This window comes from Bos grunniens, chromosome 5, assembly GCF_055505025.1.
Source record: "Bos grunniens cultivar Pamir isolate PY7600 chromosome 5, Bosgru_T2T1.0, whole genome shotgun sequence".
Taxonomy (NCBI): Eukaryota; Metazoa; Chordata; class Mammalia; order Artiodactyla; family Bovidae; genus Bos; species Bos grunniens.
Window position 1 is genome coordinate 77,406,790 of NC_141169.1, and position 27,986 is coordinate 77,434,775.

General features: G+C 37.6%; 1 protein-coding gene across 2 annotated transcripts in view; it reads left to right on the forward strand.

Annotated features, from left to right (window-relative positions):
• Positions 1-27,986, forward strand: part of SYT10 (synaptotagmin 10) — a 116,377-nt gene that overhangs the window by 51,134 nt on the left and 37,257 nt on the right. For both annotated transcript variants that reach the window (XM_086401354.1, XM_086401355.1), the window contains exon 3: positions 4,780-5,347. In XM_086401354.1, the coding sequence (XP_086257480.1) occupies positions 4,780-5,347 (568 nt within the window). The remainder of the gene's footprint in view (positions 1-4,779; positions 5,348-27,986) is intronic.

A 27,986-nucleotide genomic window follows, 5' to 3' on the forward strand; every position in this document is an offset into this window, starting at 1 on the left:
CAGGAGTGCATGAAGGTTGTATATTGTCACCCTACTTATTTAACGGATACACAGAGTACCTGATGTGAAATGCCAGGCTGGAATTAGGGTTTTTGGGAGAAATATCAATAACCTCAGATATGTAGATGACACCACCATAATGGCAGAAAGCTAAATGGAACTAAAGGGCCTCAATGAAAGTGAAAGAGGAGAGCAAAAATGCTGACTTAAAACATTTAGAAAACTAAGATCATGGCATCTAGTCCCATCACTTCATGGCAAATAAATGGGCAAAACATGGAAACAGTGACATACTTTATTTTCTTGGGCTCCAAAATCTCTGCGGATAGTGACTTCAGTAATAAAATTCAAAGATGTTTGCTCCTTGGAAGAAAAGCTATGACAAACCTAGACAGCATATTATCATGTAAGAAACGAGTTGCCAGTCCAGGTTCGATACACGATACTGGATGCTTGGGGCTAGTGCACTGGGACGACCCAGAGGGATGGTATGGGGAGGGAGGAGGGAGGAGGGTTCAGGATGGGGAACACATGTATACCTGTGGCATATTCATTTTGATATTTGGCAAAACTAATACAATTATGTAAAGTTTAAAAATAAAATAAAATTAAAAAAAAAAAAAGCAGAGACATCTCTTTGCTGACAAAGTCCCAATTGTCAAAGCTATGGTTTTTCTAATAGTCATGTACAGGTATGAAAGTTGGACCAAAAAAGGCTGAGCACTGAAGAATTAATGCTTTCAAATTGTGGTGCTGGAGAAGATTCTTGAGTTCCTTGAATAGCAAGGAGATCAAACCAGTCAATCCTAAAGGAAATCAACTCAGAATATTTCCTTGGAGGACTGATGCTGAAGCTGCAGCTCCAACACTTCAGCCACCTGAATCAAAGACCTGACTCACTGGAAAAGACTCTGATGGTGGGAAATATTGACAGCAGGAGGATATGGAGGTGACAGAGAATGAGATAGTTAGATGGCATCATCAACTCAATGGACATGAATTTGAGCAAGCTCCAGGTGTTGGTGATGGACAGGGAAGCCTGGTGTGCTACAGTCCATGGGGTCACAAAAAGTTGGACACGACTGAGTGACTGAACTGAAAGTACTCACAATAAGTGTTAATGGGAATATGATCTGGTTTTTTTTTTAATATAAATTTATTTTATTTTTTATTTTTAATTTAAATTTATTTATTTTAATTGGAGGCTAATTACTTTACAATGTTGTGGATATGATCTGTTGACTTGAACTTTTTAGAGCCTGGAGTGGTGTATTCAGGGGGATTGATGTGAAAGTGGTAATAGAAGACAAGAAAGAAGGGTGGTGTGCAGTTATGTTGTGTCTTCTATGGCTGCTGCACCAGCCAGGAGAGAATAAACAGGTCTGAAGTTCCTAGACTCCTCACATTTTCTTCCAGTCTCTTATCTCTCACCTTGCTTACTGTGGTTTCAGCGAACAGTGTGTACAGTGAGATACAGCAAGACAACTGGCGCTGTGAGCAGGATGAAGAACAATACATTGTAAGAGACATGGGTTTGATACCTGGGTCGGGATTCCCTGGAGAGGAAATGGCAACCTACACCAGTATCCTTGCCTGGAGAACCCCATGGACAGAGGATCCTGGTGGGTGACAGCCCATAGGTTCTCAAAGAACCGGACATGACTGAAGCAACTGAGCAGCAGAATGGCAGCATGGATGAAGAAAATAAAGCTCAAAATGTGAAGTGACTTGTCCAAAGTTGCTCACTTCATAGGAAGGCTGGGACCAAACTACTGTCTGATTTCAAGTGCAGCATTTTAAAAATCTCATCCCAGTGTAATCCTATTCAAGTGCTTTTGCTTGGATAGTGGGAAATATTGGCATGGTTTCCAGTGTGATTCCAGGACTCTACTCACATGTCACCCAAAGAGATTCTGTCCATATGTATTCAACTTCTGGTCTCTGATTTTGTTTGAAAGAAAAGAACTGTTGGTAAAATAATATTTTAAAATTGCTGTATTAATACATTTGTTCCTGTGACATTATGTAATATTGACTATAATTAGTAGCTACCCTCGGATGTTCCAGGTAAGGTGGATAGAACTTTTCCTTCTCCATCAGGAGGAGTATATATGTGGTGTCTTCCTAGGTTTGAAGGTTAAGAGTGGGGTCTGTAGCAGTCTAATGGCCTGTACTTTAATTGGTTGGATATTTGTGTGAGACTAAATAGCCACTTACCACTGTCATTCCAAAGGAGAAAAAAAAAATGCAATAAGGTAAAGAAGATCTGTGTTGTCATGACAGTACTTTAACATTGTAATAATTAAAGCTTCTCCTAGCTGACTAGCTAAACTCTGACTTAGAACAGGCACTATTTACTCTATAATTAGGGTACTGGCTTACTAGAATGAAAATCTTACTACTTTTTGATTCTTGTTAGAAGGGGCTTACAGCTGCACAGTTATAGTCAGTGACATAAGAAATAAATTATTGATTTTTTAGGGGGAGGATAGACGGAGAAGGCAATGGCACCCCACTCCAGTACTCTTGTCTGGAAAATCCCATGGATGGAGGAGCCTGGAAGGCTACAGTCCATGGGGTCGCTGAGGGTCGGACATGACTGAGCGACTTCACTTTTACTTTTCACTTTCATGCATTGGAGAAGGAAATGGCAACCCACTCCAGTGTTATTGCCTGGAGAATCCCAGGGACGGGGGAGCCTGGTGGGCTGCCGTCTATGGTGTTGCACAGAGTCAGACACGACTGAAGTGACTTAGCAGCAGCAGGGGGAGGACAGAAGATTAAATTTTATTGAAAAGCATAGGGAGGTGAAATCATGGGTCAACTTATAAAAAATAAGAAAAAAATTTTTGTCGGGTTTTTTGCTTGCAAAAAAAAATTAAATTGCTGCATAAGTGAAAGTGAGTTTGGCAGAAACATTAGATTGTTTAGTTAAGTATTCCAAGTCTCTTAAGAATGTTGAATGTATAAAGTGGGATATACTAGATCTATTTAATAATTCACAGCAATATATACTACCTGTATTCCTTTTAAAATTCTTATTATTTCCTGATGATTTGTGACCCTAATTTAAGCCCCTGATCTTATATATCAGGAATAGAGTCAAGATTAAAATGCATTTTATAGCGTATTCAACACGTTAAAATGGGATCAGTCTGAGGAAGCAGATCACTTCAAGCTTGAAGTCAGTCAGTAAAGACTTTTATATTTATACTCAAATACTGAAACTAAAATATTGAATTATTTTAGTTTTGAATTCAGTATAGTTTAATTAGGAGCAAATTCCCTCATCTGAGATAAAGTAGTCCTAGTTTGTTTTTGTATAGAAATATTTTTTAAATTATGATCAACTGGAAAAAGATATAATGACATGAGTAAAGGATTTTGATATAAGCGCTGGAGAGCTATTGAGTGTAAGAGAGAGCTGAAAGAAGGAAAGCCAAACTGAAGGCTACTGTAGAAAGCAAAGTATGAGGTGATGAGAATCTGGACTGAATAGCAATGGAAATGAAGCAGAATGGGCAATTATATGAGCTGTCTCAAAGCAGCAGATCAACAGGACTTAGAAAGTTGAGCAAAGCCCATGAATTAAAGAAAAGATGATTCAAAGCATACTGCAGGATTCCAAGCATAAGTGATTGAGAAAACTGTTAGACCTGTTATAAGAGATTATAGAAGAGATAACAGATTTGAAAGCAAAATAGAGAAAATAATGAATTTGCTTGACTTTGGGGCAAAATTAGGACATTTGTTTAGAAATCCCTCTTGAAGACAAAGAGATATGGAACTAAATTTTTGTCTATATGAGATATATCTATATCTCAGGAAACTCTGGGAATCATCAGATTTAAGATAGTAATTATAGCTCAGGAACTGATTATTAGTCTAGTGCAGTGACTGAAAAAAGAACAGAAAACCTGGAACTAGACCTTAAGGAAATACATAAGTTGACATGGCTCATGCTAGAAATCATGCAGAAAGTATAAAAGAATCAGATCTTAATGCAAGTCACAGTTAGGTGACGATTAGTAAGCTGATATATATATATATAAAATGTTTTGGAAATGTTGATGAGATAAACAGTAACTGAGTATATGAAATTCAGTTTGAATTTTAAGAACTATTATTTAACCCCAAATTCTAAAATTCTGCAATCTTTCAATCCTTAAGAGTTTCTGAAGCCACTCTATGTTGAAAAAAGTAAAATGTCCTCATTTTGGCTGTCATAATTATATATATTTTGAAAAGTAAAAATTAATTTGGTTAAATGTTAGAAATAACACAGTGTAAGAGCATGTGGACGTATGTCTTTAATATTGACACTAAAATGGAAATTCATAGGACCAAAATATCCAGATGAAAAGAAACCAGTCATCTGAATGATTTGTTTGCATAATGTTTAAATCTTGATGCACGTAGGTAATTGATAACATTTATAACATTTTGTGTAATATTGAACTTTTTTGGTAATCCTCTTTCTTTGTAATTGTGCTTATGATGGTAAGTAAAAATACCAAGAACTTGTAAATTGTGCATTTGTGTGTTTTAGGTGTTTCTATAATTTTAGGAGATTTTTTCTTTGAATACTTCATCCCTGGTTTTTCAAAAGTACTGTGTGTATATGTGTGTGTGTGTGTGTGTCCATCTGTTTATTGCTGTCGATAGATTACTTCATTATCATGGGTGTGAGGAAGAGTTTTTATGCCACTTTATGTAACATTATTATCAAAACAATCTGCTTAAATGATTTTTTGTGTGTATATATATATATGTATACAGACACAATTCCTTCAGAAGACACCTACCAAGGCAAATGCAGGTTTCCAGTGTTGATTTTGGCATGGGCACAGAACCCATTTTACAAAGAGGAGAAACAACAACCAGCATTGGGAGAATAAAACCAGAGCTCTACAAACAGAAATCAGTGGACTCTGAGGACAACAGGAAAGAAGATGTCAAAACCTGTGGAAAGCTTAATTTCACCCTCCAGTATGACTATGAAAATGAACTTCTAGTGGTGAAAATTATCAAAGCCTTAGATCTCCCTGCTAAAGACTTCATCGGAACTTCTGATCCTTATGTGAAGATGTATCTTCTTCCAGATAGGAAAAAGAAATTTCAGACTCGTGTGCACAGAAAGACTTTAAATCCTCTGTTTGATGAAACTTTTCAGTTTCCTGTAGCATATGATCAACTAAGCAACAGAAAATTACATTTCAGTGTGTATGATTTTGACAGATTTTCTAGACATGACATGATTGGGGAAGTGATTTTTGATAATTTGTTTGAAGCCTCTGATCTCTCCAGAGAAGCCACAGTATGGAAAGATATTCATTGTGCTACCACAGTAAGTTATAATAACACCAATGTATTCCTTTTATTTGACCTGCAGTGATATATAAAACTAATTTTTACCCAGATTAGTTTAAAAATTTAGGGAAATTTTGTCCTAAATACCTGCAGTGTATGAATTATGTATGTACATACATAATTCAGGCACTTAACACTAGGTAATATTAGTTACTGTGTACATAAAAAATCTTTTCTTTTAATGTCTAACCTTTGTTTCTACACTTCTTGTTTTGAGGAAGTTCATTACTTCACCATACTGGACAGTTCTTATAATTTGCCAAAAGTAGTAGGCCTTTCACTTGTAAAATATTTATCTTTAACTTATTCTCTACAGTCAATTTCCAAATAGTTATTATTGATTTTAATTTTTTAAGACTATTTCATTCCTCAGATTTAACCTAAAATGTACTTTGATGCCATTTGGAAAGGCCTTGATTGAGCTTAAAGCAGCCCACTCCTTCAGAAGCTTTTGTGGAATTTGTAAAATTATACTATTTGAAATGGCAAATAATGAGGAAGTGATTCTTTACATTCAGTTGAGTTCAGTTCAGTCACTCACTTGTGTCTGACTCTTTGCAACCCCATGGACTGCAGCACCCCAGGCCTCCCTGTCCATCACCAAATCCCAGAGATTACCCAAATTCATGTCCATTGAGTTGGTGATGCCATCCAACCATCTCATCCTCTGTTGTTCCCTTCTCCTCCTGCCCTCAATCTTTCCCAGCATCAGGGTCTTCTCAAATGAGTCAGCTCTTTGCATCTGGTGGCCAAAGTATTGGAGTTTCAGCTTCAACATCAGTCCTTCCAATGAACACTCAGGACTGATCTCCTTTAGGATGGACTGGTTGGATGTCCTTGCAGTCCAAGGGACTCTCAAGAGTTTTCTCCAACACCACAGTTCAAAAGCATCAATTCTTTGGTGCTCAGCCTTCTTCACAGTCCAACTCTCACATCCATACACGACCACTGGAAAAACCATAGCCTTGACTAGATGGACCTTTGCTGACAAAGTAATGTCTCTGCTTTTTAATACGCTGTCTAGGTTGTCATAACTTTCCTTCCAAGGAGTAAGTGTCTTTTAATTTAATGGCAGAAATCACCATCTGCAGTGATTTGGGAGCCCAAAATAATAAAGTCAGCCACTGTTTCCACTGTTTCCCCATCTATTTGCCATGAGGTGATGGGACTGAATGCCATGATCTTAGTTTTCTGAATGTTGAGCTTTTTTTTTTTTTTTTTAGGAACAAAATTTTATTTAAAATAGCATAAAAATACATAAGATTAAATTTTACTAAAGACATGTACACTGAAAACTATAAGATATTTCTAACAGGAATTAAGATCTAAATAAATGAAAAGCCATTCTATTTCATAAATTAGAAAGTTTAATATTTTAACATGACAATTTACAAGTTAGATGCAATCCTTATGAAAATCCAAATGAAAGACAAGCTAATCCTAAAGTTCATATGTAATTGCAAGGAATCCTGAATAGCTATCAGTTCAGTTCAGTTCAGTCACTCAGTCATGTCCAACTCTTTGCGACCCCATGAATTGCAGCATGCCAGGCCTCCCTGTCCATCACCATCTCCCGGAGTTCACTCAGACTCATGTCCATTGAGTCGGTGATGCCATCCAGCCATCTCATCCTCAGTTGTCCCCTTCTCTTCCTGCCCACAATCCCTCCCAGCATCAGAGTCTTTTCCAATGAGTCAACTCTTCACATGAGGTGGCCAAAGTACTGGAGTTTCAGGAGATCCAACCAATCCATTCTAAAGGAGATTTCTTTGGAAGGAATGATGCTAAAGCTGAATGTTGAGCTTTAAGTCAACTTTTTCACTCTCCTCTTTCACTTTCATCAAGAGGCTTTTTAGTTCTTCTTCACTTTCTGCCATAAGGGTGGTGTCATCTGCTTATCTGAGGTTATTGATATTTCTTCTGGCAATCTTGATTCCAGCTTGTGCTTCATCCAGCCCAGCATTTCTCATTATGTATTCTGCATATAAGTTAAATAAGCAGGGTGACAATATACAGCCTTGATGTACTCCTTTTCCTATTTGGAACCAGTCTGTTGTTCCATGTCCAACTGTTGCTTCCTGACCTGCATACAGATTTCTTGGAGGCAGGTCAGGTGGTCTGGTATTCCCATCTCTTTCAGAATTTTCCACAGTTTATTGGGATCCACACAGTCAAAGGCTTTGGCATAGTCAGTAAAACAGAAATGTTTTTCTGGAACTCTCTTGCTTTTCCATGATCCAGTGGATGTTGGCAATTTGATCTCTGGTTTCTCTGCCTTTTCTAAAACCAGCTTGAACATCTGGAAGTTCACAGTTCATGTATTGTCGAAGCCTGGCTTGAAAAATTTTGAGCATTATTTTACTAGTATGTGAGATGAGTGCAATTGTATGGTAGTTTGTGTGTTCTTTGGCATTGCTTTCTTAGGGATTGGAATGAAAACTGACCTTTTCCATTCCTGTGGTCACTGCTGAGTTTTCCAAATTTGTTGGCATATTGAGTGAGCACTTTCACAGCATCATCTTTTAGGATTTGAAATAACTAAACTGGAATTGTTTACATTAGAACTTGTCTTTTTCATTGTAAAATGATTTTTATGATTATAAAATAATTTAATATAAAAATTTGAAAAATAGAATAAAAATATGCAATTAAATAGCCTATAATGCCATCAATTAATATGTAAAAACTTGGCATATTGCTATTTGTTTTTCTATAAATGTTTGTAAGTAATTAAAGTCAATATAAGTTTAAACTTTTCCATGCTTTTTTTCAGATGATGTTTGTTTTAGTACATGATGTTCAAGATATGATCCATTTTCCCCAGTGAGTCTTTTATTGTTGAACATATAAATTAGGCATAAATTTGTTTATACTAAAAATTGTTGCATTCTTTTTACAGAAATTTCTTTTATATTCAAGAATATTTGTCCAGAATAGAACTGGAGAACCAGAATTAGTGAACTGGTCTCCTAGGAGGTTAGATTGCTAATTTTTTTCATTTATTATTAAATGAAGGTATTTAATTTTTTACTGCCAGGCTGTCTTTATGTATTTAACATCTTTTATAAAAGTTTTACCACAAATTATAAACTTAAAAAAGTTGAAGTTTTAGACAGAGACAGAAGTTATTTAAAAAATAAGAAAACTGTTAAATTTGAAATAGCTCCTTTTGTAGCACACTAGTATTTGAGGTCAACACATTTCCATTATAAATTATACAGATAAATTAAATAAAATTTTATATTGTCAGTTTATTGCATTACATCATCAAAACATTTTAGCTTTTGGGTTTTTATTTCATCGTCTCCACTGTGATTCTCTATTAAGGAACAAACTAGATTATATTTCAAAGGAACATTGGAACTTTTTGATTTCATATAATTTTTTACCTTATTACTTATATTCCTACAGGAATAACAATGGTGAAGAGGGAGTTTTTACTGTTTTAAACATATGACATATTCTAGAATTATAAAATGCAGATAACAATTAATTGTTGGGTTATTTCTCTTGATTCTCCAATCTTATTCCTTCTTTTATTTATTCAGCAACTATTTGCTGATTACCTACTCTGTGTTTGACATACTCTGAGTACTAGGAATGTGAAAAATGTTACCATAAAAAATTGTTTGACATACATTCTGTTCATATATTTGGGATCAGAGGTAGGTAACTCCTAAATGAAGTATAAAAATTAGCATAATTTTATAGGTGACTGATAGTGGATTTTCTTTTTAACATTTATATGTTATTTATATGTTCCATAATTGGTCCTTAAAAACATAGTAAGGATTCCTCATGGAAGCTTCAATTTTTGACTGTTTATAGAACATAAACTGTTTTTTGGTGAACATAAATCAACTCCTCAGTTTTATTTTTACTTCTCCCATATGATTCAGGTATTACTTTTTTATTTCTCTTGTAAAACCTACCACAAATATAATGTCTTAACACAAATTTATCACGTCATACTTCTGTAGGTTAGAAGTCCAACATAGGTCTTATTGGACTGATCAAGGTGTTGGCAGGACTCTGCTCCTTTCTAGAGGCTCTAGGGGTGAGGCATTTCTTGCCTTTTCCAGATTTTAGCAGTCACAGGAATTCCTTTGTGTTGATTGAGCCCATGTGAGCAATCAAGGATAAGCTTCCCATCCCAAGGTTTATAATCTTAATCATATCTGCGAAGTCCTTTTTTGCCATGTAGGTAACATACTCAGGTCTTGTAATTAGGATGCAGCCATCTTTAAGGATGCCTTTATTTTGTCTGCCATGGCTATAGATATTTTCATTTCAGTATTCTGGATATAAAAGGAAGTATGAGAATAATAATGTGTATTATTAAATTATTCTAGTCAAATGACGTTTCCCTTTAACTGGAACACCGAGCCATGCACTGTTCTAGATACTACTTATGACTTTTTTGTTGTGAAGATAGTGATGAAACTCAAGTTTCTTGAATATGGAACCAAAGTTCTCAGTATGCACTAGTATCATCTTTTAGGTTAATGTAGTATTTAACTAAAAATTCTCTTCAGCTTTTGAGAAATTATTAAGCATTTTTATATCCTCAGATTAATAAAAATGAAAAGAAGAACGAATTGAAATTTGCTTAAGAAATTGTCTTTTCCTACTCACACATCTTTAATTTTTAAAAATTCACACAGAAACTATAGAGTTTTCTAGAAAGAAGGAGAAAGGAATGAAATAGTAATGTAGTCATATGCCCTCACTAAACACTTGTTGAATAATTAACTTAGCATATTTTCATATAAGGTCAGTAAAAGAATGTATGTTAGTACAAACCTCCCAGAGGGGGGAAAAACAATGCGATGAAGTACTTTATTGATATGTTTGTTTATATTTGTTGCCATTAACTACTTTCTGTAGACAAAAAAATTTAAAAATTATTGAGTGTGTAGCACAAATTCATATGTGAAATAAGCCAGAAATATTAATATTTTAAATTTATTGTTAATCCTATCAGGTTGAAAAAAGAGACACATATCAGGTACAAATGTATTACTAATTATTTCTATACAAGTAGGATTAACATTTTTATCAGGAATTAGCAGGTTTTTAAAATTTAAATTGATTTATTTTAATTGGAGGAAAATTACTTTACAACATTGTATTGGTTTTGCCATACATCAACACGAATCTGCCACGAGTGTACATGTGTTCCCCATCCTGAACCCCTCCCTCCTCCCTCCCCATACCATCCCTCTGGGTCATCCCAGTGCACCAGCCCCAAGCATCCTGTATCATGCATTGAACCTGGACTGGTGATTCGTTTCTTATATGATATTATACATATTTCAATGCCATTCTCCCAAATCATCCCACCCTCGCCCTCTCCCACAAAGTCCAAAAGACTGTTTTATACATCTATGTCTCTTTTGCTCTCTCACATAGAGGGTTATCGTTACCATCTTTCTAAATTCCGTATATATGCGTTAGTATACTGTATTGGTGTTTTTCTTTCTGACTTATTTCACTCTGTATAATAGGCTCCAGTTTCATCCACCTCATTAGAACTGATTCAAATGTATTCTTTTTAATGGCTGAGTAATACTCCATTGTGTATATGTACCACAGCTTTCTTATCCATTCATCTGCTGGTGGATATCTAGGTTGCTTCCATGTCCTGGCTATTATAAACAGTGCTGCAATGAACACTGGGGTACACGTGTCTCTTTCAATTCTGGTTTCCTTGGTGTGTAGGGTTTTTTTTAAATTTCAGGTTGAATGACTAAGAAAACAGTAAAGTTGTATCTTTATTTTGTGCAAAAAATTAGTTATCACTTTAGAGCTCGTCTCATTGCATGTTAAAAATATGATAAGCCAATTAGCGCTTCACCTAACATAGAAATATCTCCAATGTAGGAAAAAAATCACATTGAAGGACAGTATATATACTATACCTCTACTTCTAAAATGGGAAAGAAAAATATATATTCGCATTGAGTTATATATGCAATAAAGGTCTTTATAAGGAGACATAAAATTTTAGTACTAGCAGGAGGAGAAGGGGACGACAGAGGATGAGATGGCTGGATGGCATCACTGACTCGATGGACGTGAGTCTGAGTGAACTCCGGGAATTGGTGATGGACAGGGATGCCTGGCGTGCTGCGATTCATGGGGTCGCAAAGAGTCAGACACGACTGAGCGACTGATCTGATCTGATTGCATGTGTCCTTCGTAGCTCAACTGATGAAGAATCTGCCTGTAATGCAGGAGGCCCTAGTTGGATTCCTGGGTCAGGAAGATCCCCTGGAGAAGGGACAGGTTACCCACTCCAGTATGCTTGGGCTTCCCCGGTGGCTCAGACAGCAGAGAATGCAGTGCGGAAGATCTGGGTTCAATCCCCAGGTTGGGAAGATCCTCTGGAGGAGTGCATGATAACCCACTCCAGTATTCTTTCCTGGAGAATCTTATGGACAGAGGATCCTGGTGGGCTATAGTCCATAAGGTCGCAAAGAGTCAGAAACAACTGAATCAACTTAACATGCATGCAGGCAATGTGCTTAGCTGCCCAGTCCTGTTGGACTCTTTGTGACCCGATGGACTGTAGCACATCAGAGTCCTCTGTCCATGAGATTCTCCAGGAAAAAATACTGGGGTGGGTTGCCATGCCTTCCTCCAGGGGATCTTTCTGACTCAGGGATGGAACCTGCATCTCTCTCTTACATCTCTTGCATTGGCAACTGGGTTCTTTATAACTAGAAACACCTAAGAAGCCCAATAATAGTGACTAGTGAAGTCGTTCAGTCGTGTCTGACTCTTTGTGACCCCGGTGACTGAAGCCCACCAGGCTCCTCTGTCCATGGGATTCTCCAGGCAAGAATACTGGAGTGGGTTTCCATTCTTTTTCCAGGGGATCTTCCCGACCCAGGAATCGAACTCAGGTCTCCCGCATTGCAGGCAGACACAGACAGACACAGGCAGACGCTTTAACCTCTGAGCCAATTACCTATTGGCAAAAATGGTAGAAACTCAATGAATATGGAAAAGGAATAATTTGTAATATATTACTTTATATACATTTTATGTTTCAGTAGTTCAGTTCAGTCACTCAGTCGTATCTGACTCTTTGTGACCCCATGGACTACTGCACACCTGGCTTCCCTGTCCATCACTAACACCCAGAGTTTGCTCAAACTCATTTTGGTGATGCCATCCAACCATCTCAACCTCTGTCATCCCCTTCTCCACCTGCCTTCACTTTCATTAAAAGGCTCTTTAGTTCTTCACTTTCTTCCATAAGGGTGATATCATCTGTGTATTTGAGGTTATTGATATTTCTCCCAGAAATCTTGATTCCAGTTTGTGCTTCATCCAGTCTGGCATTTTGCATTATATACTCTGCATTTAACTTAAATAAGTAGGGTGGCAATACACAGCCTTGACTACTCCTTTCCCAATTTGGAACCAGTCTGTTGTTCCATATCCAGTTCTAACTATTGCTTCTTGAACTACATACAGATTTCTCAGGATGGAGGTAAGGTGGTTTGGTATTCCCATCTCTTTCAGAATTTTCCAGTTTGTTGTGATACACACAGTCAAAAGCTTTGGTGTAGTCAATAAGCAGTAGATGTTTTTCTGGAACTCACTTGCTGTTTTGATAATTCAGTGGATGTTGACAATTTGATCTCTGGTTCCTCTGCCTTTTTAAATCCAGCTTGAACATCTGGAAGTTCACGGTTCACGTACTGTTGAAGCCTGGCTTGGAGAATTTTGAGCATTACTTTGCTAGCATGTGAGATGAGTACAATTGTGCGGTAGTTTGAACATTCTTTGGCATTGCCTTTCTTTGGAATTGGAATGAAAACTTACCTTTTCCAGTCCTGTGACCACTGCTGAGTTTTCTAAATTTGCTGGCATATTACTGAACTGAACTGAACTACTGAAATGTAAAATGTAAATAAAGTAATATATTACAATGTGAGTAGAACACATTAACAGAATCATCTTTTAGGATTTGAAATATCTTAACTGGAATTCCATCACCTCCACTAGCTCTGTTCATAGTGATGCTAAGACCCTCTTGACTTCGCATTCTGGGATGTCTGGCTCTAGGTGAGTGATCACACCATCATGGTTACCTGGGTCGTGAAGATCTTTTTCTATAGTTCTTCTGTGTATTCTTGCCACCTCCTCTTAATGTCTTCTGCTTCTGTGAGGTCCATACCATCTCTGTCTCTTATTGTGCCCATCTTTGCATGAGATGTTCCCTTGGTATCACTAATTTTCTTGAAGAGACCTCTAGTCTTTCCCATTCTATTGTTTTCCTCTATTTCTTTGCCCTGATCACTGAGGAAGACTTTCTCATCTCTCCTTGCTATTCTTTGGAACTCTGCATTCAAATAGGTATATCTTTCTTTTTCTCCTTTGCCTTTAGCTTCTCTTCTTTTCTCAGCTATTTGTAAGGCCTCCTCAGACAACCATTTTGCCTTTTTGCATTTCTTTTTCTTGAGGATGGTCTTGATCACTACTTCCTGTACAATGCCATGAACCTGTGTCCATAGTTCTTCAAGTACTCTGTCTATAAGATCTAATCCTTTGAATCTATTTGTCACTTCCACTGTATAATCATGGGGGATTTGATTTAGATCATACCTGAATGTTCTAGTGGTTTTCCATACTTTCTTCAATTTCAGTCTGAATTTGGCAATAAGGAATTCATGATCTGATCCACAGTCAGTTCCCAGTCTTCTTTTCGCTGACTCTGTAGAGCTTCTTGGAGAAGGCAATGGCACCCAACTCCAGTACTCTTGCCTGGAAAATCCCATGGATGGAGGAGCCTGGTAGGCTGCAGTCCATGGGGTTGCTAAGAGTTGGACATGACTGAGCGACTTCACTTTCACGTTTCACTTTCATGCATTGGAGAAGGAAATGGCAACCCACTCCAGTGTTTTTGCCTGGAGAATCCCAGGGACGGGGGAGCCTGGTGGGCTGCCGTCTATGGGGTTGCACAGAGTCGGACACGACTGAAGCGACTTAGCAGCAGCAGCAGCAGCAGCAGCATAGAGCTTCTCCATCTTCAGCTGCAAAGAAAACAATCTAATTTCGGTATCGACCATCTGGTGATGTCCATGTGCATAATTGTGTCTTGTGTTTCTGGAAGAGGGTGTTTGCTATGACCAATGCGTTCTCTTGACAAAACTCTGTTAGACTTTTCCCTGCTTCATTTTGTACTCCAAGGCCAAATTTACCTGTTACTCCAGGTATCTCTTGACTTCCTACTTTTGCATTCCAGTCCCATAAAATGAATAGGACATCTATTTTGGGTGTTAATTCTAGAAGGTCTCCTAGGTCTTCATAGAACTGTTCAATGTCATCTTCTTCAGCATTACTGGTTGGGGCATAGATTTGGATTACTGTGATATTGAATGGTTTGCCTTGGAAACGAACAGAGATCATTTTACATTTAAACTAATTATTCAAATTTTAATTAACTTTTTCAAAAAGTCCAATATCATAAAAACTAATGTATTTTGAATATGTAAATGTAGTTTTCTTATGAACACTCAAGAAGCCACTGAAAGTATAAATATATAAGGAAAGGCTTTCCTTCTTATAAACAGAACCACTTCATTTGCACATTTATTTATTTATGCTGCTATTGAAATAATATTTTTTGAGCACCACCTATGTTCTAGACACTCAGGAACCTCAAGGAGGGAAGGATGTATGTATGTGTGTAACCACATTGACCTGGCTTACAGATATAACATGTTTCAATCTATTATCTTTAATAGTCTATCAAAAGTCTATTATGTTTTGACTGTTTCTGTTTTGTAAATAATTTTGTTTGTATTATTTTTTAGATTCCACATACAAGTAATAGCATATATTTGTCTTTATTTTTTTGTTTTTTTAATTTATTTTTTAAATATAAATTTATTTATTTTAATTGGAGGCTAATTACTTTACAATATTGTATTGGTTTTGCTATACATTGACATGAATCTGCCACATGTGTTCCCCATCCTGAACCCACCTCCCACCTCCCTCCCCATACCATCCCTCTGGGTCATCCCAGTGCACCAGCCCCAAGCGTCCTGTATCATGCATCGAACCTGGGCTGGTGATTCATTTCACATATGATAATATACAAGTTTCAATGCCATTCTCCCAAATCATCCCACCCTCGCCCTCTCCCACAGAGTCCAAAATACTGTTCTATACATCAGTGTCTCTTTTGCTGTATCGCATACAGGGTTATCATTACCATCTTTCTAAATTCCATATATATATGTGTTAGTGTTTTTCTTTCTGGCTTACTTTACTCTATAATAGGCTCCAGTTTCATCCACCTCATTAGAACTGATTCAAATGTATTCTTTTTAATGGATGAGTAATACTCCATTGTACATATGTACCACAGCTTTCTTATCTATTCATCTGCTGATGGACATCCAGGTTGCTTCCATGTCCTGGCTATTATAAACAATGCTGTGATGAACATTGGGGTACACGTGTCTCTTTCAATTCTGGTTTCCTTGGTGTATGCCCAGCAGTGGGATTGCTGGGTCATATGGCAATTCTATTTCCAGTTTTGTAACTCCATAGTGGCTGTACTAATTTGCATTCCCACCAACAGTGTAAGAGGGTTCCCTTTTCTCCACACCCTCTCCAGCATTTATTGCTTGTAGACTTTTGGATCGCAGCCATTCTGACTGGCATGAAATGGTACCTCATTGTGGTTTTGATTTGCATTTCTGTAATAATTAGTGATGTTGAGCATCTTTTCATGTGTTTGTTAGCCATCTGTATGTCTTCTTTGGAATTATGTCTGTTTAGTTCTTTGGCCCATTAGGAGTTGCTTGTATATTTTTGAGATTAATTCTTTGTCAGTTGTTTCATTTGCTATTATTTTCTCCCATTCTGAAGGCTGTCTTTTCACCTTGCTAATAGTTTCCTTTGTTGTGCAGAAGCTTTTAAGTTTAATTAGGTCCCATTTGTTTATTTTTGCTTTTATTTCCAATATTTTGGGAGGTGGATTATAGAGGATCCTGCTGTGATTTATGTCAGAGAGTGTTTTGCCTATGTTCTCCTCTAGGAATTTTATAGTTTCTGGTCTACATTTAGATCTTTAATCCATTTTGAGTTTATTTTTGTGTATGGTGTTAGAAAGTGTTCTAGTTTCATTCTTTTACAAGTGGTTGACCAGTTTTCCCAGCACCACTTGTTAAAAAGATTGTCTTTTCTCCATTGTATATTCTTGCCTCCTTTGTCAAAGATAAGGTGTCCATAGGTGCGTGGATTTGTCTCTGGGCTTTCTATTTTGTTCCATTGATCTACATTTCTGTCTTTGTGCCAGTACCTTACTATCTTGATGACTGTGGCTTTGTAGTACAGCCTGAAGTCAAGCAGGTTGACTCCTCCAGTTCCATTCTTCTTTCTCAAGATACCTTTGGCTATTTGAGGTTTTTTGTATTTCCGTACAAATTGTGAAATTATTTGTTCTAGTTCTGTGAAAAATACCATTAGTAGCTTGATAAGGATTGCATTGAATCTATAGATTACTTTGGGTAGTATACTCATTTTCACTATATTGATTCTTCCGATCCAAAAACATGGTATATTTCTCCATCTATTTGTGTCCTCTTTGATTTCTTTCACCAGTGTTTTATGGCTTTCTATATATAGGTCTTTTGTTTCTTTAGGTAGATATATTCCTAAGTATTTTATTATTTTCATCACAAATGTGAATGGAATGGTTTCCTTAATTTCTCTATTTTCTCATTATTAGTGTATAGGAATGCAAGGGATTTCTGTGTGTTGATTTTATATCCTGCAACTTTACTATATTCATCGATTAGCTCTCGTAATTTCCTGGTGGAGTCTTCAGGGTTTTCTATGTAGAGGATCATGTCACCTGCAAACAGTGAGAGTTTTATTTCTTCTTTTCCAATTTGCATTCCTTTTATTTCTTTTTCTGTTCTGATTGCTGTGGCTAAAACTTCCAAAACTATGTTGAATAGTAGTGGTAAGTGTGGGCACCCTTTTCTTGTTCCTGAGTTTAGGGAAAATGCTTTCAATTTTTCACCATTGAGGATAATGTTTGCTGTGGGTTTGTCATATATAGCTTCTATTATGTTGAGGTATGTTCCTTCTATTGCTGCTTTCTGGAGAGTTTTTATCATAAAGGGATATTGAATTTTGTCAAAGGCTTTCTCTGCATCAATTAAGATAATCTTATGGCTTTTATTTTTTGATTTGTTAATGTGGTGTATTTCATTGATTGATTTGTGGATATTGAAGAATCCTTGCATCCCTGGGATAAAGCCCACTTGGTCATGGTGTATGATGTTTTTAATGTGTTGTTGGATTCTGATTGCTAGAATTTTGTTAAGGATTTTTGCATCTATGTTCATCAATAATATTGGCCTGTAGTTTTCCTTTTTTGTGGCATCTTTGTCAGGTTTTGATATTAGGGTGATGGTGGCTTCTTAGAATGAGTTTGGAAGTTTACCTTCCTCTGCAATTTTCTGTAAGAGTTTGAGTAGGATAGGTGTTAGCTCTTCTCTAAATTTTTGGTAGAATTCAGCTGTGAAGCCGTCTGGACCTGGGCTTTTGTTTGCTGGAAGATTTCTGATTACAGTTTCAATTTCTGTGCTTGTGATGGTTCTGTTAAGATTTTCTATTTTTTCCTGGTCCAGTTTTGGAAAGTTGTACTTTTCTAAGAATTTGTCCATTTCTTCCACGTTGTCCATTTTATTGGCATATAATTGCTGATAGTAGTGTCTTATGATCCTTTGTATTTCTGTGTTGTCTGTTGTGATCTCTCCATTTTCATTTCTAATTTTATTGATTTGATTTTTCTCCCTTTGTTTCTTGCTGAGTCTGGCTAATGGTTTGTCAATTTTCTTTATCCTCTCAAAGAACCAGCTTTTGGCTTTGTTGACTTTTGCTGTAGTCTCTCTCTCTCTCTCTCTCTCTCTTTTTTTTTTTTTGCATTTATTTCTGCCCTACGACAGAGGATGAGATATCTGGATGGCATCACTGACTCGGTGGACATGAGTCTGAGTGAACTCCGGAAGTTGGTGATAGACAGGGAGGCCTGGAGTGCTGCGATTCATGGGGTCGCAAAGAGTCGGACATGACTGAGCGACTTAACTGAACTGAACTGAACTGCCCTAATTTTTAAGATTTCTTTCCTTCTACTAACCCTGGGGTTCTTCATTTCTTCTTTTTCTAGTTGCTTTAGGTGTAGAGTTAGGTTATTTATTTGACTTTTTTCTTGTTTCTTGAGGTGCTCCTGTATTGCTATGAACCTTCCCCTTAGCACTGCTTTTACAGTGTCCCACAGGTTTTGGGTTGTGTTTTCATTTTCATTCATTTCTAGGCGTATTTTGATTTCTTTCCTTTTTTTCTCCTTTTTATTTTATTTATTTTACTTTACAATTTTGTATTGGTTTTGCCATACATCAACATGATTTCTTTTTTTATTTCTTCTATGCTTTGTTGGTTATTCAGCAGCCTGTTGTTCAGCCTCTACATGTTGGAATTTTTAGTAGTTTTTTTCCTGTAACTGAGATCTAATCTTACTGCATTGTGGTCAGAAAAGAGGCTTGGAATGATTTCAATTTTTTTGAATTTGCCAAGGCTAGATTTATGGCCCAGGATGTGATCTATCTTTGAGAAGGTTCCGTGTGCACTTGAGAAAAAGGTGAAATTCACTGTTTTGGGGTGAAATGTCCTATAGATATCAATTTAGTCTAACTGGTCTATTTTATCATTTAAATTTTGTGTTTCCTTGTTAATTTTCTGTTTAGTTGATCTATCCATAGATGTAAGTAGGGTATTAAAGTCTCCCACTATTATTGTGTTATTGTTAATTTCCCCTTTCATACTTGTTAGCATTTATCTTACATATTGTGGTGCTCCTATATTGAGTGCATATATATTTATAATTGTTATAGCTTCTTCTTGGATTGATCCTTTGATCATTATGTAGTGTCCTTCTTTGTCTCTTTTCACAGCCTTTGTTTTAAAGTCTATTTTATCTGATATGAGTATTGCTACTCCTGCTTTCTTTTGGTCTCTATTTGCGTGGAATATCTTTTTCCAGCCCTTCACTTTCAGTCTATATGTGTCCCTTGTTTTGAGGTGGGTCTCTTGTAGACAACATATATAGGGGTGTTGTTCTTATATCCATTCAGCCAGTCTTTGTCTTTTGGTTGGGGCATTCAACCCATTTACATTTAAGGTAATTATTGATAAGTATGATCCCATTGCCATTTACTTTATTGTTTTGGGTTTGAGTTTATACACCCTTTCTGTGTTTCCTGTCTAGAGAAGATCCTTTAGCATTTTTTGGAGAGCTGGTTTGGTGGTGCTGAATTCTCTCAGCTTTTGCTTCTCTGTAAAACTTTTGATTTTTCACTCATATTTGAATGAGATCCTTCTTGGGTACAGTAATCTGGGCTGTAGTTTATTTTCTTTCATCACTTTAAGTATGTCCTGCCATTCCCTCCTGGCCTGAAGAGTTTCTATTGAAAGATCAGCTGTTATCCTTATGGGAATCCCCTTGTGTGTTATTTATTGTTTTTCCTTTGCCACTTTTTAGTATTTGTTCTTTGTGTTTGATGTTTATTAATTTGGTTAATATGTGTCTTGGGGTGTGTCGCCTTAGGTTTATCCTGTTTGGGACTCTCTGTGTTTCTTGGACTTGGGTGATTATTTCCTTCCCCATTTTAGGGAAGTTTTCAACTATTATCTCCTCAAGTATTTTCTCATGGTCTTTCTTTTTGTCTTCTTCTGGGACTCCTATGATTCAAATGTTGGGGCGTTTAACATTGTCCCAGAGGTCTCTGAGATTGTCCTCATTTCTTTTAATTTGTTTCTCTTTTTTCCTCTCTGTTTCATTTATTTCTACCATTCTATCTTCTACCTCACTTATCCTATCTTCTGCCTCCATTATTCTACTGTTGGTTCCCTGCAGAATGTTTTTGATCTCATTTATTTCATTATTCATTATATATTGACTCTTATCTATTTCTTCTAGGTCCTTGTTAAATCTTTCTTGCATCTTCTCAATCCTTGTCTCCAGGCTATTTATCTGTAACTCCATTTTGTTTTCAAGATTTTGGATCATTTTCACTATCATTATTCAGAATTCTTTATCAGGTAGATTCCCTATCTCTTCCTCTTTTGTTTGGGTTGGTGGACATTTATCCTGTTCCTTTACCTGCTGGGTATTCCTCTGTCTCTTCATCTTGTTTATATTCCTGTGTTTGGGGTGGCCTTTCTGTATTCTGGCAGTTTGTGGAGTTGTCTTTATTGTGGCATTTCCTCGCTGTGGGTGGGGTTGTACGGGTGGCTTGTCAAGGTTTCTTGGTTAGGGAAGCTTGTGTCAGTGTTCTGGTGGGTAGAGCTGGATTTCTACTCTCTGGAGTGCAATGAAGTGCCCAGTAATGAGTTATGAGATGTCAGTGGTTTGGGAGTAACTTTGGGCAACCTGTATATTGAAGCTCAGGGCTATGTTCCTGTGTTGCTGGAGAATTTATATGGTATGTCTTGCTCTGGAACTTGTTGGTCCTTGGGTGGTGCTTGGTTTAAGTGTAGGTATGGGGGCATTTGATGAGCTCCTATCAATTAATGTTCCCTGGAGTCAGGAGATCTCTGGTGTTCTCAGGATTTGGATTTAAGCCTCCTGCCTCTGGTTTTCAGTCTTATTCTTACAGTAGCCTCAAGACTTCTCCATCTGTCACTTCCAAGGCAGTTCCCTCTGTTTGTTTTAGCTTCCTGTGTTTGCTGATGACTGCAGCCATGAAATTAAAAGACGCTTACTCCTTGGAAGGAAAGTTATGACCAACCTAGATAGCATGTTCAAAAGCAGAGACATTACATTGCCAACAAAGGTTCGTCTAGTCAAGGCTATGGTTTTTCCTGTGGTCATGTATGGATGTGAAAGTTGGACTGTGAAGAAGGCTGAGCGCCGAAGAATTGGTGCTTTTGAACTATGGTGTTAGGGAAGACTCTTGAGAGTCCCTTGGACTGCAAGGAGATCCAACCAGTCCATTCTGAAGGAGATCAGCCCTGGGATTTCTTTGGAAGGAATGATGCTAAAGGTGAAACTCCAGTACTTTGGCCATCTCATGCGAAGAGTTGACTCATTGGAAAAGACTCTGATGCTGGGAGGGATTGGGGGCAGGAGGAGAAGGGGACGACAGAGGATGAGATGGCTGGATGGCATCACTGACTTTATGGACGTGAGTCTGGGTGAACTCCGGGAGTTGGTGATGGACAGGGAGGCCTGGCGTGCTGCGATTTATGGGGTCGTGAAGAGTCACACATGACTGAGCGACTGATCTGATCTGATCAATGTCTAATTTCCGCCCTGACATAAGGGGGCGATGGTGGACACTTTTTTAGGCTCACTTGTTCAGTCGTGCTGTGGGGAGGGAGGAACGCTGCAAACAAATAACACTGGCTTCTGTGGGGAGTGCTCGCAGTGTCTCGGCCACATTGGGTTTGCCCCCACTCACAGGGTGTGTGCTTTCCCTGTCTACACTCTTAGGCTCTAGGTTGCTCTGCCAGGAACTGTCTGAGGCTGGCCCTGGGTTGTATGCACTTCCCAGGTCTAAGCCGCTCAGGTTCAGGTACTTGGGTACTCCTCAAAGGCACAGACTCGGTTGGGCCTGCGTTTGGTGCCCTTCCCAGGTCCGAGCAGATCAGGTGACCAGGTGTTTGGCGAGCGCGGTCGCTGCGACTTATCACCTCCCCCGTCCCTGCTGCTTGGTTTTCTGGGTGTATAATTGGCGCACCTTCTCAGGTGGATGTTGACCATCCAGAATCCCAAGAAGTCTTGGTTAGCAACGAAGCCTGCTTGCAGTTTGGTAGGTGATGCCATCTCTGGGGCCACGATTGCCCCCTTCTGGCTCTGGCTGCCCTTCCCTGCCTGTCTCTGGCAGGGGATGGGCCGGTCTGCAGCCGGCTAGCTCTAGTTAGTCCTTTGTTCTGTGAGCATGCCTGGCGGTGTCTTAGGTTAGGGCTTTTCGCAGGGTAGCTGTCCCACAGTCTGGGTTGCTATCTCAAGTTAGTTCCCTCAGATTTCCCTTGGGGCATTCAGCCCTGGTCCTTACTCTAAGCAGTGCAGCCCGCGCCTCCCTGCCCAGCCCCCGCTTGCTAGTGGTGTATGCGCGCATCTGCACTGCTTCTCTGCTGGGAGTTACCGTTGGGCACCCAATCTGGTTTTAATTATTTATTTATTTTTCCTCCCATTTATGTTGCCCTCTGAGGTTCCAAGGCTCACCACAGACTTGCCAATGAGAATGTTTCCTGGTGTTTGGAAACTTCTCTCTTTTTTAAGATTCCCTTCCCAGGACGGATCTCCATCCCTACCTCTTTTGCCTCTCTTTTTATCTTTTATATCTTTTCCTACCTCCTTTCGAAGACAATGGGCTGCTTTTCTGGGTGCCTGCTGTCCTCTGCTGGCATTCAGAGGTTGTTTTGTGGAATTTACTCAGCGTTCAAATGTTCTTTTGATGAATTTGTGGGGAAGAAAGTGGTCTCCCCGTCCTATTCCTTTGACATCTTAGGACCGCCCTCTGTCTTTCTTTAATCTCTAAGTCCATCCATGTTGCTGCAAATGGTATTATTTCATTCATTTTTATGGCTAAATGTTATTCCACTGTATATATATATTACATGTTTATCCATTCATCTGTTGATGGACATTATGGTTGCTTCCATGTCCTGGCTATTGTAAATAGTGCCACTACAAACATTGAGGTGCATGTACTTCTGAATTAGAGTTTTCATCTTTTCTGGACTTATGTCCAGGAGTGAAATTGCTGGGTCATATGGTCACTTTAATTTTAGTTTCTTAAGGAACCTCCATACTGTTTTCCAAAGTAGCTGCATCAATTTGCATTCCCACCAACAGTGTAGGAGGGTTCTCTTTTTTCCATACCCTCTCTAGCTTTTAATTGTAGACTTTTTGATAATGGTCATTCTGAAGGATGTGACATGATGCGTCTTTGTAGTTTTGATTTGTATTTTGCTGATCATTAGGGCTTCCCAGGTGGTGCAAGTAGTAAAGAACCCTCCTGCCAGTGCAGGAGACATAAGGGACACTGATTCAATCCCTGCATCAGGAAGATTCCCCTGGAGAAGAGCATGGCAACCTACTCCAGTATTTTTGCCTGGAGAATCCCATGGATAGAGGAGCCTGGCAGGCCATAGTCAATAGGGTCACAAAAAGTCAGAAATGATTGAAGCATGCATGATAATTAGTGGTATTGAGCATCTTTTCATGTGCCTATTGTCTTCTTTGTAGATATGTCTATTTAGGTCTCCTGCCCATTAAAAAAAAAAAAAATTTCATTGTTGAGTTGTATGATCTGTTTGTATATTTTGGAAATTAAGTCCTTGTTGGTTCCATCCTTTGCAAATATTTTCTCCGAGTCCATAGATTGTTTTTTCATTTTGTTTCTGGTTTCCTTTGCTATGCAAAATCTTATAAGTTTGATTAGGTCCCATTTGTTTACTTTTTTTCTTTTATTTCTATTGCCTTGGGAGCTGACCTAAGAAAACATTGCTACAATTAAGGTCAGAGAATGTTTTACCTATGTTTTCTTCTAGGAGTGTTATGGTGTCTTTTCATATATTTAAGTATTTGAGCCATTTTAAGTTTATTTTTGTGTATGATGTGGGAGAGTGTTAACTTCATTGATTTACATGCAGCTGTCCAGGTTTCCTAGCACTTGTGGAAGAGAATGTCTTTTCTTCACTGTATTTTCTTGCCTCCTTTTTTGAAGATGGACTGTAGGTGTGTGGCTTTATTTTTGGACTCTATATTCTGTTTCACTGATCTTTGTCTGTTTTTCTGCCCATACCATGTTTTTCTATCACTGTGGTTTTGCAGTCCTGTCTGAAGTCTGGAAGGCTTATACCTCCAGCTTTCTTCTTTTTCCTCAGCATTGCCTTGGCAATTATGACTCTTTCATAGTTCCATATAAATTTTAGGATTATTTGTCCCTCCCTTCTGGCAACCACCAGTTTGTTCTTTGTACCTATGGGTCTGTTTCTGTTTTATTTGTATTTGTTTTTTAGATTCCACATATGAGCGAATTTATATGCCACTTGTCTTTCTCTCTGATTTATTTCATAAACTTGGGGTATAATGCCCTCAAGTTCTATCCATATTATTGCAAATGACAAGATTTTATTTTTATGATTGAGTACTATTCCATTGTGTGCATATATACATCTTCTTTATCCATTTATCTTTCAACAGAAACAGGTGGCTTCCATATCTTGGCTACTATAAGCAGTGCTGTAATGAACACAGAGGTACATATATATTTTTAAAAGACTATTTTTATTTTCTTCAAACAAATACCCAGAAGTGTAGTTGCTGGCCCATATTTCAGTCCTGTTTTTTTTCATTTTTTGAACAACCTTCATACTGTTTTCTACACCAATTTACAGCTTGCACCAATTTACAGCTTCCATTAACATTGTATGATAATTTTCTTTTCTCCGTATTCTCACCAAAACTTTTTTCTTGTCTTTTGATAATAGCCATTCTGACAGTTGTGAGGTGGTTATATCATTATGTTTTTTGACTTGCATTTCTCATTCTTATTTTTCCCATTCAGTAGGCATTTTAGTTTGATCTAGTCCTACCTATTTGTTTGTTTATACCTTTGTCTTCCTTCCCTGATGAGACACATAGAAAAAATATTAAAATCAGTGTCAGGGAATGTACTGCCTATGTTTTCTTCTAGGAATTCTATGGTTTTGTTTTGTACAGTCTTTAATCCATTCAAAGTTTGTTTTTATATGGTGTGAGACAATAGTCAATTTGATTCTTTTGAATGTAGCTGTTCAGTTTTCTAACACCATTTATTGTATAAGCTTTTCCCATTGTCATTTCTTACCTCCTTTAATGTAGATTAATTGTCCATCTAAATTTGTGTTTATTTATGGGCTCTCTACTGCTGCTACTGCTAAGTCACTTCAGTCGTGTCCGACTCTGTGTGACCCCATAGACGGCAGCCCACCAGGCTTCCCCGTCCCTTGGATTCTCCAGGCAAGAACACTAGAGTGGGTTGCCATTTCCTTCTCCAATGCATGAAAGTGAAGTCACTCAGTTGTGTCCGACTCTAGCAACCCCATTGACTGCAGCCCACCAGGCTCCTCCGTCCATGGGATTTTCCAGGCAAAAGTACTGGAGTAGGGTGCCATTGCCTTCTCCGTATGGGCTGTCTATTCTGTTCCATTGATTATACTGTTTTGTTTACTGTAGCTTTGTAGAATAGTGTGAAGTCAAGGAGCATGATATTTTCAGCTTTCTTCTTTTTCTCAAAATTACTTTGACTATTCAAGGGCTTTCATGATCCCAAACAAATTTTAGGATTATCTGTCCTACTTCTGTGAAAAAACATCAGTTATTTTTATAGATATTGCAATGATTAATAAAATATTGATTTTTCCAATTCATAAGCACAGTCTGTCTCTCCTCTTACTTGTAATGTCTTTGATTTCTTTTATCAAAGTCTTAAGAATTTTCAGAATAAAAATCTTTCACCTCCTTGGCTAAATTTATTCCTATATATTTTATTTGTTTTGATGCAGCTTTAAATGGGATGTCTTTTTTAATTTCTCCTTCTGATAGTTTGATATTAGTGTATAAAATGCAACAGATTTATGTATATTAGTTTGTATCCTTCAATATTGCTGAATTTTTTAATTAGTCCTAATACTTTGTTGATGGAGTCTTTGGGGCTTCTCTATATAGTGTCAGGTCATCTGAAAACATTGATAATTTTACTCCTTCCCTTCCACTTTAGATGACTTCTGTTTATTTTTCTTGACTAATTATTGTGACTAGAATTTCTAATGCTCTGTTACATAAAAGTGACAAGAATGGGCATCCTTGTCTTGTTCCTGACCTAAAGGAAATGTGTCTTCAAATTTTTATCATTGAGTATGATGTTAGCTATGGGTTTATCATATATAGTCTTTATTATGTTGAAGTATGCTCCTTCTATGCCCACTTTGTTGAGAGTTTTTATCATAAATTGATGTTGAACTTTATAAAATGCCTTTCAACATCTGTTGAGATGATCATATGATTTTTACTTTTTGTTTTGTTCATATGGTATGTCACATTGATTGAATTTGTGGATATTGTACCATTCTTGCAACCCTGGAATGAATCCAAGTTGATCATTCTCTCTTTAACTTTTGCCATTTTCATTATGATATGCCTTAGTGTGGACCTTTTTAGGTTTATCTTGTTTGGGGCTGCCTGTGCTTTCTATACCTGGATGTCCACAGGTTAGGGAAGTTTTCAACCATTATTTCTTCAGATATATTTTCTTTCTCTTTGTCTCTCTCTTCTCTTTTTGGGGACCCTGTAAATATTATAATGCTTGATTTTTTTAGTGTATTTTTGTGTCAGTTATTGTATTCTTAATTTCTGACTGATTCATTATTATATTTTCTAAGTCTTTGTGAAAGTTCTCACTGACAGAAAGTCACAAGGATACCCACCCAAATGAGGAAAAGAATGGAAGAATTCAGTGAGAACTTTGAAAGAAACTGACCATGGATTTGCATACATACTAGGTCATTAATCTGTATATTTTTGAGCAAGTTACTATATCTCTCTAAGTCTTAATTATCTTATCTGCAAAATGGGGATTATGAGCACATTAATCATGGTTTATTGAATAAACTAAATAAGATATGTGCTTAGCATAGATCCAGACCTTTTCTAAATTCTCACTATACATTAGCTGCTAAGAAGTATTGGCAAAATGATATCATTGGTATATTGTTTTGGTTTTTGTTATAGTTGGCTTATTATATAGGAATGAAGATCTTGGTGCTAAAAGTAGCTTCGCCCTGTTATTATACTGAAGATAGTTTTAGATGGTGTGTTTTTCTACTTAGATTGGAAAGTTTTGTGCAAGAGATAATTCAAATCTATTTAGTTACTGTATGCCATGACTCAGTGAGTAGATACTACTTTTTCTTTTATGATATATACTGCTACCTAACATGCTTCTTATCTCCCACCTGACTTGACTCTTCCTTTTCCACTGGGCCCATCTCCTCCTCTTTTTCCCCTCACCAACCTCTGCACGCACTTATAATGTGTATCTTATAAAACCTCAAAAGTTAATGATGCTGGTTATCTTCAGTATGCTACTTTCCACTATTCTTCAACCTGTTTGATGCATAAAGAGGTTGACTTGTTTGTCCACACACTCTATGTTCTCTGAGTTCTGGCAAAAGGTGTTAGGGCAGAAGGAGAATGGTATTTGGCTATGTAGTCTCTTTAGATCTTTCTATGAGAGATTGTCTCAGGCTGGCTATGTGCTTTACCTGAGGGTACAGTTCCTCTCAAAGTAGGCTTTTCTTATTACACCTCTTTCTGAGATCTGGTAACTGTCCTCTCCCTTGCCCTTTCAGACCTCGGGGTCATTACTACCTCTACTCTTACCAGCAGCCAGGATATCACACTGTCTCTTGTGGTTTCCCTACTTCCTGCTTACACCCCTTAGATTCTCCCCACCCCCAATTAAACCCTTTGGAATTACTCTGATTTGTGTGTGTAACCCACTCCAGTAGTCTTGCCTGAAGAATCC